The sequence below is a fragment of the Pagrus major genome, chromosome 22 (assembly GCF_040436345.1).
Source record: "Pagrus major chromosome 22, Pma_NU_1.0".
Classification (NCBI taxonomy): domain Eukaryota; kingdom Metazoa; phylum Chordata; class Actinopteri; order Spariformes; family Sparidae; genus Pagrus; species Pagrus major.
The window spans coordinates 15,121,290-15,134,819 of NC_133236.1; the positions used below are offsets into that span (position 1 = coordinate 15,121,290).

The 13,530-nt window shown below is 41.6% G+C and overlaps 1 protein-coding gene across 2 annotated transcripts; it reads left to right on the forward strand.

Annotated features, from left to right (window-relative positions):
- Positions 1–3,403: 3,403 nt before the first annotated feature.
- Positions 3,404–13,505, forward strand: LOC141018260 (uncharacterized). 2 transcript variants are annotated; one of them, XM_073493184.1, is made up of 12 exons: positions 3,404–3,822; positions 4,784–4,899; positions 7,375–7,833; positions 9,397–9,470; positions 9,747–10,342; positions 10,427–10,514; positions 10,600–10,675; positions 11,072–11,108; positions 12,095–12,191; positions 12,277–12,393; positions 12,620–12,679; positions 12,776–13,505. In XM_073493184.1, exons 1-12 carry the CDS (start codon positions 3,680–3,682, stop codon positions 12,863–12,865), a joined length of 1,953 nt encoding a protein of 650 aa, XP_073349285.1. In that variant the 5' UTR covers positions 3,404–3,679; the 3' UTR covers positions 12,866–13,505. The 2 variants fall into 2 exon arrangements, with proteins under 2 accessions (XP_073349285.1, XP_073349286.1); XM_073493185.1 differs by having other exon boundaries at positions 3,733–3,822; positions 4,780–4,899.
- Positions 13,506–13,530: the final 25 nt, after the last annotated feature.

Here is a 13,530-nt window from a genome sequence, read left to right on the forward strand (position 1 = left end):
CAGAAGGTCTGGATCTGTACCCCACTTCCTCTACCGGAGCCAGCCAGCTCTGAGGGGCTGCCATCCCCACACAACACTCGGCAAATGTCTTTTGATTTGATGGAGAGAGCCCTAGCGGCAGAAATTACATATTGTACATTTAAATGATGATTAAAAACAATAATACCTGACTATAACCTCCTGCAGCCTGATGATTAAAATAACTACATTTCCATGTAAAGATCTTACTGAACTTTCTATTTAGAAATGTGTAAATGACTGAAAAACACTGTGCAGTCCTTCAACAACTTGTGTTGAAGTGACCTTGAGCAAGGCACTTTCCTCCAGCAGAGCTCCATGACAGGCTTGTTGGTTTGACTGCTGTGTCACTGGCAGCTCCTGCAGGGTTTGATATCAGCAGTGAACTGGCAAAGCACAGGCTCAGCATATATCTCCTCAAAAACAGTCCTCATTATTGACATCCACCTCAGCTACACCTTCACAGGCAGTCTCCTCCTACTCACCTTAAACTTCTCTCTTTGTTTTTTACCTGCAGCCAGAAGAAAACAACATTAGCCTGAAACTCTGAGCCAAAGACTCATTAAGTTTCTTTTTCCTGTTGCCCTCCTCAATCTTAGTAATTATAAAAATTATGATATTTTCATTTTGGGATGGTTTCCTCATTCGTAGGAAAGTCAACTAGTTTCATTTTTAAGTGCCTGAAGCTTCAGATACAGTGTTTATGGTAATAAAGTGAGTGGGATTAGTGTGAAGAAACATTTTGATTGATTTTTGATGCTGAAAAACTGATTTTTAAGCGTGGTCTGGTGTGTAGGTCACTGCGGGTTCAGTGCATAAAACAGCCAGAAGCTGAAAACTGCCTGCATCTCTTAACCTTTGCTCACACAGCAGAGAGAGACCAATAGATTTTACACAGCGCAAATCAATCTGCACTGACAACACGACCAAACAAAGATGACATAACCGTGGCAACAATAAAACACACACAGCGTTCACTGTTATGGATTACCTCGGTCAGAAAATGTCAAGTCTGTACCAGAAGATTTTAGTTAAACAAAGGGAAAATTAGATCTGTCTGGGAGGTAAATCGGAGGAAACAGCAATGAAGATAGTGGACATGTTGCACATAAATGTGGGCAAAACCTCCCCAAAACACTGTTATTGTGCATGAAACTTAAAAAACTTTTGCAAAGATGTGATTTTCAAAATATTCATCTACTGAATGTTAGATAAAAGAGACACAGCTGACACAACTCTCCACAGACTTGGAGGGTTAGGAAAAATCCTTTTGTTAAAACTATCCATTCAGCCTTCAAACAGGTTACCTCACTAAATATTATACATTGAACCAATTGTTTGATATCAATTCATCAAAAAGATATTTTTTTAAGATTGAATCTTGTTCTTTGTGAATTAGTTACTGCTTCCTGTTCTTTATAAAAATAATGTAACAGACAAAACAAATCTAAATATGATTCATTTTGTGTCAGTACTCAGTTTGGTCACTGGAGGGCGCCAGAGACAATCCTCTTCACCGTGCACTGTCCATGGTGCTGAAACATTCAAAGTTAATTTACATTCAAATGACATCATTATAATAATAATATGCAACACTCTACTGTCTCACTCTGGTTCTTAGATATAGCCCATTTTCTCTGCACCAGTTTAATGTTTTGTATACACTGTCAGAAATAGGGGTACAGGAGGAGTCCATTTCTGTCCCCAAGGTACAATCTACACGGTACAAGACTGGCCTCTTTAAAGTACAAACCATAAGGTTTGTACTAATTTGACAGAGTATCCTTTATTCAATATGTGTTGCCTCTTTATTTCATTTTCACTATTGAAAATGATCTGAAAGGGTTTACTTAGATGCAGGTTATGCAAAATAACATGATTTTTTATTTTTCTAATTTACCTCCCAGAAGTGATGTAGGAGATAATGAATTCATGAAGGTGGGTCTGTTGCCAGTGAAGCTCAGGGTGGAGCAGCTAAACGTCAGCTACATATAACATCAACAGTGGTGATGCCCCAGAGTATCTGGGCTGACAGATAGTCACGGTCCATCCTAGGTTAGACTCCCTGCAGGGGGCAGGGCTCATCTGTGTCGGGTTTGCATGTTCTCCCCGTGCTTGTCCTCTGGGTGCTCTGGTTTCCCCCACCATCAAAACACGTATATTGAGTTAATTTCCCACCTTAGATCCGGAGTATCTGGAGTTTGTCCGCTGCTCACTGCTCCTCTGGGACGGGTTAAATGCAGAGAACCAGTTTCACATTGTGTGATTATATGAGATAAAACAAAGATTCTTCTTCTTCTTCTTGAAACACCAGGCGCTGTGGCATCATGCAAGGTGCCACGAGTTAATAGCCCGAAGATCCTTTTTCTATACAGGAACCTCAGTAGAACAACCTTCCACTTCGCAACAAACTACCAGAATCCAGAGGGGTTTTAAGAGGTCAGGCCCGTGCTCATCCATGGGGTAAGATAGTGACAGGCAGATCATGAGCGTATATTGTGCTCTTTCAACATGTTTTTATATGTGATTGCTTTCATGATGTAATCATTGTGACTGCAAAGGAACGTACTGGGACAGGGATAGAAGTTTCATTCCTGTTTTTTCATCTTAAGGGTTCTTTTGATTATTGTTGCTTATTTTAGTATAATCACTGAATGTTATGTGCGTGTAAGTGTTCTCACTTTTACATGTTATCCCTTGGATTCATAGTCTTCTATATCCATAAACAAAATCAATCGATCAAGGGCCCTTGATGTTTCAATCTGTAATATGGAGGATTGCGATTACAAAACTCTCTCTGCAGTTTTGTGTAGTGCATACTTCAATTAAAGGTGCATTATGTAAGAATTGGCCACCTGTTGGATTCATACACAAAACAAATAGGGACCAGCTAACTGTTGCTGCAATTTGCTAGTTAGCTCAGTTAGCCGTCTGGCAAGCGGTTTGGACTGGGAGCTCAGGCACCAGTGGGATTATTGTTTGCAACGCTAGCACAGGTGTATTGGAGCTAGCTGGTTAGCATGCTAACTTTAATAGATATCTCTGCAGGACCATACACGGACATCATAATGCCGATATTTGTTCATATTCTGTTGATAATTAAAGTTAATTTTTGAACGCTTTCAACTAAAATTCTTACATATTGCCTCTTTAAGTGACATCATGTCCTCTCCATACCTAGTAATACAGTGACTTTTGCATTGCATTCAGAGCTGGTGTAGAAAAATGCAGGAAATCCAAGCTCAGACTGAACCATCTGGACCTGCTCACCTAAAGTATACCTGCCACCTTTCACGTCAGGTGCTGTGTGACGTCAGCTGTTACCTGCCTCTCACCACACCTGCATTTAAAGATAATCACCCTCCAGCCGGTGTGACCTCCTCCTCGCCTTGTTCTCCCATCAGCAGCACAGCATTGTATAATATTTAGCCACATTATTAAGTCATGCGTGAACACATTATGACACCGACAACACACATGTCGACGGTCCAACGTGCAGCCGCTGCGCCACCGGTTAGTTTCTGCCTCCGTCTCTGCTTTTTGTCGCATTGGATTTAAGGGCGAAGCAGAGTTGGGTTTCACTGACAATTGGATCCAAGTTAGAGATGGTGGCTGCCTCTCTACAGCTGTGTGCTCAAAATGAGATGTCGGGAAAACATGCATGTCAGTGACTCCAGCTGTGTCCTCTGGTGAATTCGGGACACGGGACACAGAAAGCCCCCCCGACGGGAAGGTCGAGACACCCGGAGGAGAAACCCGCCGGACGGACAGCAGGGACCGGCTGGAGGGCTGGAGGCTGAGCAGGTAGGATGAATGAAGCTGGAGGGTGGTGGTGATGTGTGCAGTGTCGTCGGCTGGATCCGGAATGAATGAAAAACGCTGCTTTCCTTCATTTTTCACACGATAAAATCACCCGATACGGATTGTTATTTTTGTGAAAACGTGACTCCAAACTTCATTCACAAACCGGGCAATTTAATATAACGTGGCTGCTTGAAGCAGGACTATGGAGCGCAGCAAATTTTCCAGACATATTTAAAATTGATAGGAAGGACTCGTTAATTCGGCATATAATTCACTGAGAAATACGTTCATATAAGTTTTGGTTTTGGTGTTAGTTTTTCCTGGTAGGCTAATCTTGCATTACTCCCTAAAATGATCCAAAACATGAAATAATTTGGAAATGTAGTGCTTCAAATGCAATCATGCACATGCCGAACTGACTTGTAGATACTACTAACTTTTAAATAAGGTTAGTTAAGACGTTTAATGTATGTCTCTTCTCATAACATCCATGACAACCTTAAATCGATAGATTATTAAATGGAGTTTGGTTGATTCAGAGACTAACTGCACAGCACTGCAGAGAAGCCTGTGTATACGTTGATGGAGAGAATCTAATGATTTTAAGACATCTGCAGCTCTTTGTTTTGCAGCCTATATTTATGTTACTGTATGTCAATTGTGTGTGAAAGCTGTATTACTGTCAACTCTGATTGCTTAAGGAAGCCTTGTAAAATCAGACATGGTCAACAAAACCTGCAGGTAGGTGACACACCTGACTCAGTGACTTTTGCACTGCCCAAAAGCTTTAGTGTCAGTGTGTTCAATAAGAAATTATCATTTTAAAGAACCACATTGTCATTTTGGGACTGATCAAAGATCTTGTAACATGTTGCACTGATTTTGTTCCACTGATCAAGAGTTCAGTGATGAGTCACACTCATGAGACATTTATACTGATTATTCCCTCCTGTCCAGACAGCAGTCGGCCTCACAAAACAGAGGACGCAGTGAAGGACAACGAGGGAGCCTCTTTAGACATCCACCCCTGCTGGATCATGGGTAACCACACTGGCAGAGACAGCCATGGCACCACAGGTACAAAGGCAAACAACACAAACTATGGTTTTGTTTAGAAAAAAATGCTAATTGTTTTATTTATTAGTTTAGTTTGCTTTATTTGCTGCACTGCACACGGACAGTTTTCTCACACATACTTCATCTGACACTTCTGGTCATTATACTGTGAGACTATTTTTGGACACTAATTGTCTGTTTCCTAGACACATGTTCTTTACTTCAATGCCTGTCCCATCCCCAGCTCCCAAGCGAGAATAAGATGATTTGCTCTCAGAACAAAATGTGTCTTGAAGTTTGTATTCTTTGGTGATGCAGAGGAGGAGGAGGAAGGCATCAGCTTTGTGGTTGTAACTCTTCTGCAATACAAAAGAATAAAAATGCAGAATACAAATGAACAGAATAATCACAGAAAATGACAACTGCAGAACACTATTCATTATATTCTTTTATGTACCTAAAGCATGTTAGACAGCCAAAATGTGTTGTGTTTTTACAAGACTGAAAGTCACAAAGTGGGGCTGCTTTAGAGGTGAGCATCACATTTTAACTGATTGACCCTCTCTTTGTCTCGATGACTGTTCACGTGTACAAACTATTCCAGTTTTTGTCTTTATTCCAAAAAAGATTTCTACGAAGCTGTTTACGTGGTTAATGGAAATGGATATTACCCCCACTACATGCAGCCGTGATTAATGAGCCCTTGCATGTCATATATCAAGTCAAAATATGAAGAAGTGGATCAGCTGGATTTGTGTTGATGCGCCATTTTGTATTTTTGTTTCCTGCCTCAACTATCTCATACAACTTCAAATAATCCCCTCATTACATTACATAAAATCACATAAATTGAAGACCGTTTAATTTTTTTTCAACACAATTTCAACCACCTTCTTCATCATTGTGATACTTGCACTTGGGGGATGCAAATGCTAAGCTATTTCTTTAATTGATAGTCCACTGCCTTTACAATCGATTATCGGTCAATCATTGATAATATATGTGATATGTTGGATGTTTATTCCATTAGAAAACACAGTTTTACCTACTGACATAATCTATGTTCAATGCAAAATCAGGGTAGGGTCCATTAATAGTTAAATGATGAATTAAATACCTACAAAATATTGTAATCTTTACAAAATGAATGAAGTAATAGAAATATATTTTTTTCCATAACTGAATAAACTAGCTGTTCTCAGATGAAAATAAGGTCGTCAGAACACTGTTTGAAGCTAGAAAGGTGGCAGGGTCTGCCACATATAAACAGTTGTGTTGTCCTTTAAGGTCCGTTTGTTTATTTCAGTCATGAAAACAAAGAGAGTTTGTTTATTTAGTTTGTTTAGGCATAAAAAGAAATTGGTCAATGAAGATCTCTCTCTTCTTATTAAAATTTTCTTCTCCTCCCCAGCCTCACAAACTGTTGGGGTGGCAATGCACAGAGCTGACTGTAAACAAGAGGCTATGTGTCACAAACTGCAGTAAAACTGAGGTTTGTCCAAAAATGCTCCTAAAACCTGAATAATATCGGCAGATCGTTTAAATTGGAAAATGCCACATTCGGAATAACAATAATGTAATATTCTGAACAAAAGTGGAAAACCAGTCACTGAAGTTCTGGTGTCAGCTTCTGTATGATCACAGAAATATCTCTTTGCACACAGGAAGTGATGAATCAGAAGTTTGCAGTGAACACAAACTGTATCTCAGAGGATTTGAAGGAAATTTTGAATCCGCAGCATCAGATCTCTGAGCCTCTCTCAGGCCTTCAGTATCCTCGAGTTTAAAGCCGGCTGTCATTTGGCTCGGCTAATGTGTGAAATTGCCCGTTGTCGCCTCACACGTCGTGTTTTCTTTTTCAGTTTAATTCTAGCTTACAGCTGCTTAAAATGCCGCTCCTTATTTCCCTCCCTCGGCTGTCAGCGTGCAGGAAGTAGTCTGAGAATAGCTCCCCTGCTGTAGCCGAGCAGACTTCATCATGCTGCTGCCGGGAAATGATGAGTCTGCAGAATCCGGCGCTACAACACAAGGGCAAGGAGGATGAAAGAGCATGAAAAGATCTGAGTCGAAGCAGAGTTTATAGCCAGTGTAACACATCAGAAGTGCCAGAAATCACACAGCTCTTTACTAAATAATCAGTGAAATGATTCTTAATTTCCTTTGATAGCAGCATTAATGATGGATGTAATCGCCTCGTGGTCGCAGTGAGAGTGGCTGTTAGATAGCAGATCAGGTTAAAATTGCCTCTCTTCCTGGATCTTGCCACATGGGGGAACAGTATGTGAGTGTTTGCCTGCCAAGACATTGGCAGGAGAGGATTTTTTTTGCTGCATCAGTCAGCCCAGGACAGTAAATAAGGGAGCGGACACCGAGTGCTTACATCTGCATCGAGGACAAGAAGAGGGGGGCTTTGCTTTCAGCTCACTTTTCAACTTATATTGGATGATTTTAAGGTTCAGGACAGTTTTCTTTTTTCCTCTTATTTCCACCTCTCAGGCTCTCCTTTAGATTTCTTCCACACGCCTCCTACCACGCCCTCAGAGGAAGAGCTGGCTGCCATGGCCTTGTCTTCTGCAGCCCCCTCTAATAAGGCACAGACGCCATCACCAGCCGGCAGCGCCACCCCCTCCACAATCTCACCAATCGCAGAGTGGGCACAGAAACTGTCTGCTCCCACAGAATGGGCTGTGATAAGTGTAGAAGGCGTCAACTGCTCAGAGACGAGCGATGCGGCGGCCAGGCAGGTGAAGGCAGCGAGCAGCCCGGCGTCCCTGCCTCCGTCCAGAGGATCGCCCTCTGAGCAGAGCTGGCAGGAGCGGGACAGCGGACTGGAGCCGCAGGCTGCAGAGGAGAGAGTCGGAGAGGAGATGACGCTGGTGTTGCTCAGTCTGATGGAGCACTACAGGGCCTCACTAGGCCTGACCCCCAACACTGATGTTACCACAGGAGCAGTAGGTACGTCCTCTGTCCTCACTCTTTGATTTCTTTAAGACACTCTAGGTAAACTGTTACTAAGATCAGAGGAAACTGCAGAAGAAACAACATTTTCATTGGATCCAGCTTATGGATACAGTAAATGAACAAGCTGGGAGGAGAAAACTTGAAGCGGAAATTGACTACTTTTCAACTTTTCCCCTTTCCTAGCGTCTCCCTCTGGTATCACTGTTGGTGCTGCTGTTGCAAAGACAGCGTTAGCAATAACATCAACATGGTTACTGCTAGCAGTCTTGCTACTGTTCCAATTTGACTTAGAAACCCTGATCCCGACTAAAACACCCAGTTGTATGAGTAAGTAGGCAGGTTTTGTTTGTTACTGATCTAGCAGACAGAACGCTGGTTTTGAACCATCTCCAGTCCTGGTGGTAAGTGGAAACACATATCACAGAGGGAACAGACTTTGACACAACACTGGCACTCTCCATCTAGTGAATGTCTGTCAGTTCACTCTTGTTTTTCATCACTCTCTCTCTCTCTTCAGCTTCTTCGCCTCCTCCATCAACAACGTTCTTTTGCTTTTGCTGTGTCAAGTTTCCACAGTTATTCCAGTTGTTCCACCATCACCTGGGGATAACAACCAGGGAAAACAATGCCTCTTCCTGTTTTGTTTACAAAATGACAGACAGTGTTGTCTTTGTGCTGTAATTCGTCCGTAGTTTTTGCGGGAAAAATCCAGCCACATGGCAGACTGAGTGGCATAGTGAAAATGAGGTTTGTAGGGAACCAGTCTACACACGGATGGTGTCATTTTTCCACAGCCATTATACTTATAAATGATAAGTTAGAGCAAAAAAAAAAGGTATCTATTTCCAATTTATTTTTCTCTTTTATTGTTATGAAGTTTTTTTTTTTATTTGTATTGTTTATCTTTACAGGGACAGTGCACAATTAAAAGTAATTGCAAACAAAAGACACATAACAGCAACTCAACTAAAACAGCACAATACATAAAAAGTCGATTAATGTGAACACTGCACTACATAAAACAACAGAATACATAAAAGTCAAGTAAATGGTGATTGCACAGAGAAATAGCTATAGAAAAATGACACTGCCAGCATTTAGACTGATTTCTTATTAATCTTTCTTTCGTTAAGCCATTTTGTCTGTCGCTGTACTTGAAATCTCAAGTGAAAATGAAAGCTGACTGGCAATCCAGTCAGGCTGGCAGCCTGGCACCATTTCAAATGAATGAATAAACTCACATTTCGTCCTGTGTCGTAGGTGGATGTTAATCTTCCACATTAATTTTACTTCACTTTAGAATCGAGATACTCGTAACTAATAAAACTAATAGTGACCACATACAAGTTAGATATACCAGTGCCAGGGCCCCGGGATGTAGCATACTGGCTAAATGCAACAGAGCCACCATTAATGTTATGAGTCCTGTCGTGTTCTTTTTCTGTAACACATTTCATGAAATAATGAATACATGACCCCTTGTGGTTGCAGTTGTCAGACTTTGGAATCTATTTTTACTCAGTCTTGTGTACTTTTTTTGTTTGACATGTCTTTCAGAGCTGCTGAGACGCTTGATAACACAGAAAGACGAGCTGGTTGAGGAGGTGGACACACTGAGGGAGACACTCAGGGTGGGTTGGAAAAAGAGCTCCTTACCCTTACAAACATATATTTACTTTGCAATAGAGACTTGGTTTTGACAACTCTGAAGACAAAAGACTCTTGTAATTAGTTTTATGTTTTGGAAAAGGAGCAATGAGCATACATATACAAATAGTCCAGGTCAGGCTGAAAAAGACAACGAAGGTGATAGGAGATCCAAGTCACCATTAGTATCTCAGACTCATGAGGACACAAAGATCCATATTGAGAGCAAATTTACACCGTTTCTTTCTCCTCCGTGACAGACGGAGAGGTTGGAGTGGCACCAGTTCCAGTGTGACCTGCAGGTGGCGGTGTCCGTGGCCGACCGGCTGCGGGTCGAGTCGGAGCAGGCTCTGGGTTTGCTCCAGGAGAACCACAGGGCCGTGGAGGAGCAGCTGGCTCAGGCCCTCGGCAGACAGCAGGAGAAGGACCGAGAGCTGGAGAGTCTGAGAGCCGAGCACAGAGACGTCTGCATCAAACTAAGTGAACTCACCCTGCAGCAGCAGCAGGAGCGTGTCGAGCTGGATGCTCTGAGGAGCAGGGTGAAAGACGTGACAGATTGTGATCAGCAGGCAGAGAGACAACAGTCTGAGGAGGAGATAGAGGAAGTCCTGGAGGAAAAACCCAAGAAGGTTGAAACTGACACTGAGGCTAAAAATGTTGAAGAGCAAAAGGACAAGAATGAAACAAATCAAGAGGCGGATGCTCACTATCCTGAGGAGGCAAACGGATCAGAGAGCTCACAGCTGACAGGGAAAGGGGTGGCAGAGGGATATCTTCGCAGTTTGGCCGCTCTGGAGAAGAAAAAAGAGAAGCCGAGAGATCCACGGAGGATTGTGATGCTATCTGAAAGATCTTGGTGAGTCCATATAAAGACTCTGAACACAGTCAACCTTATTGATAGAGGACAGTATTATTAATCATGCGAAAAAATGTCTTTTAGGAGTCTTTCTCGTCTTCCACTCCCAGCTGATCCCTCCACTGAGAATGGGACCTCAAAAAACACAAGCACAACATTGCCGCTATGCAAGGTATAAATAACGCCTGTTAAATTAATATGAAAATGTTCTTTACACTTTCATGATTATATGGATGAACATCCCTAAACTTTTTCAGAAAGAAGAGCCACCAAAACGTAGACGGATGGACCGCGTGTTACAGCGGCAGGACAGCTGGTCCAGCTTTTACACGGGTGAGTTTAAAGACATAATATGTAACATTTCTGCAGTGAAATGTCTAAAAACCACAAAACCATATCTATTGTTGAGTCGTGTACTTGCATTATCCCAAATGTTTTCAACAATGTTCAAACCCAGACAAATCTATACTTTTAGTCAAGGTAACTAAAGTGAGGAAGGAAATCAGCAAACATGACGAACCATAAAACCCTAAGACATGACATGACATAACAATGAAGACAACAACTCCCATGAGCCCACACTACTTACATCTCTTGTTTTGTTTTGATTGAGCTGCACAAATTACATACTTTTATTTGAACCTACAGAACTAAAACACCTCTATGTTCTTTCAAACATTTTAGTAAGTATACAGTTGTATTGAATTTGGTGCTATTTTTGTCTCGCAGGAAAACAGGATGACGACCAGAGCTCAGATTACATCAAGTAAGTAACTACTGAACCCTGTTTCTTTCTGATTGATGCCGACGTCTAAACAGGCTCCAAAGTCTGTGTGCAAAAGAGACGGAGAGGCTGATAAATGTTTACCCCGAATGAGTCAGAACAGCATCTTCAAATAAACTAAGAAGTCAAATTTAAATCTAGCCACAATCTCCAACTGAACTCTTCTTGCAGAATGACACAAACTTGCAGCGCTACCGCTGTATTTTCTACATTTTTAAAAAATGTATAAAAGACAATAGAAGTTACAGTGCAGTTCAAGATATTGATCAAAGCCTTAAAATTGCTTCAATAAGAGGCAGTGGCAAACAAAGAGGCCTTCAGCCTTGATTTAAAAGAGGTGAGAATTGGAGCAGACCTGCTGTTTTCTGGGAGTTTTTTCCAGATGTGTTGCATAATAGCTGAACGCTGCTGTGTAGTGTGTTTTTCAATCTAGTTATTCTTAAACAGACAGTTTGCCACAAAATACATAACTTTCCTCTTACACATAATGCAGTTTCCTCATGTAGATTGTTTTAGTGTGAGTTTTAGAGATGTAATCAAGCCGCTTTTACACATAGATGTCAGCGTGCAATGTAAACAGTAATGCCATCCTCTCTAGCTGAGCTCTGGCGTAGCGTTAACATCTCAGGGATGATATGGTTGGTAGGTAAAGTTCATAAAGACACAGTTTCTCAGTGAATCCGCTCATGAAAAGGTCTTTGGATTATCTTGAGTAACAGGGTCAGGATCTCATGATGAAAGGGACAATGCTGTTGAGTTTTTCAAATGTACTTTTTTGCACTTTGAGCACTGCGAGCTGTACAAGCTGCACCACAAGAGTGCCATGTAGTTCCATTATATTCAAAAGAAGTCAGACATCTCCAAAACTCTGCAACTCGCTCCTAAATAATCTTTATGGAGATGAAAAATATGTTTTGGGGTAAATTGTCCCATTAAAACTGGCCTGAGACGTTTTCTTGCCTCCCCAGACCTCAGGATGGTTTCAGTGCTCTGCTGAGGCGTCATGGCGGCTCCAGAAGAAACTCCCTGTTGCGCTGGTGCCAGAGTCGTACCCAAGGTTACAAGGTTAGAGAGGAGGAATTCAGGGTGGGCAACAAAAATACCTGTCTACCAGTTATATCCTGTCTTCATCAAGTATGTTTTGTGGCAGAATATTGAGATCACAAACTTCAGCAGCAGCTGGGAGGACGGCTTGGCGTTCTGTGCCGTTTATCACACGTATCTACCGACTCACATCCAGTACGACAACCTCAGCCCAGCAGACAAGGTACAACTGATGATTCTCAAGTTTAGCAATCCAGTCCACCAATTCAAGAATACAACACTTTAAGATTCTTGCACTTCAGGTGTGACTGTTTTCTTAACATTTTGGCCCTCAGATTGAATTTTACCTGATGAAGGTCTGAGAACCAAAACACTGTTAAAACAAGCTATCAACAGTAAGACTGGATCTGATGATGTTATAGCTGCTTCTGACCTGTTTGTTTTCACAGAAGGAAAATCTGGACCTTGCTTTTAAGACCGGAGAGAGTGTGGGGATCTCAGCCTCACTGGTGAGACGTTTTACACAACTTTTACTCCACGCTCATTGGAAAAAATGGCTTAAAACTCACTGTGTTCTTGTTATCTTTACTTTAACTGTGTGACAGACGGTGGAGGAGATGCTGAAGGCGGACGGGCCCGACTGGCAGAAGGTCTTGGGTTACGTCGAAAGCATTTTTCGTCACTTTGAGATGTGAAGTTGTTTCCTCTCGTCTTCCGCCTCGTTGTTTTTCATCCTTGTAACCGGAGCTGAAGGACTGACACACTCTTCAACACAAGAGGGAGCTCAACTCATAATGAACTGGTCAGCTAGGAAGTATTAGATTTTACGACATGGTTTTAATCCCCTCACATAGAACAATTGTTTGCCGACACACAGGTTGTGTATTTTAATTTTTCTACACACCATCTATTCAGATCCAAGTCGCTGCCAGGTGATAATGCACAAGACACAGTAATATTTGAGTCCACAATATAAACACCTGCTAAAGAGTTACTTTCACATTTGTTACCATTTGCACAGGTTTTGCACAGTTTTTTTTAAAGAGCACTTTATGATTTTTGTATTTTAAATTGGCTGATTTCAGGATGTGGGGCACTTCAATTTTATTTATCTTGACTTTTTTATCATGAGCCTCTCCTGCCATGATACAGTCATCATGTTTGCATGCACCCAAATGGAGCAACACTCCAGAGTCTGTGTAAGGGAAGATGCCTTTGAGCTATTGTAAATATGTAAATGTGTGTAAGCGCTTCAGTATTTTTTAAAAACATGGTAAACATATGAAGATGTTGTTGCCAAAGCCTTATTGCAATAATAAAGTTATGTATATGGAAGTGTGTCACATTTTCTCCAGTAAAA

Bases quoted from the DNA above. Each gene is read 5' to 3' on its own strand.
- LOC141018260 (XM_073493184.1), top strand. From the start codon at position 3,680: ATGTCAGTGACTCCAGCTGTGTCCTCTGGTGAATTCGGGACACGGGAC. The intron at 4,900-7,374 runs GTACAAAGGCAA...TCCACCTCTCAG, and splicing joins AGACAGCCATGGCACCACAG to GCTCTCCTTTAGATTTCTTC. The intron at 12,192-12,276 runs GTTAGAGAGGAG...GTTTTGTGGCAG, and splicing joins GTCGTACCCAAGGTTACAAG to AATATTGAGATCACAAACTT.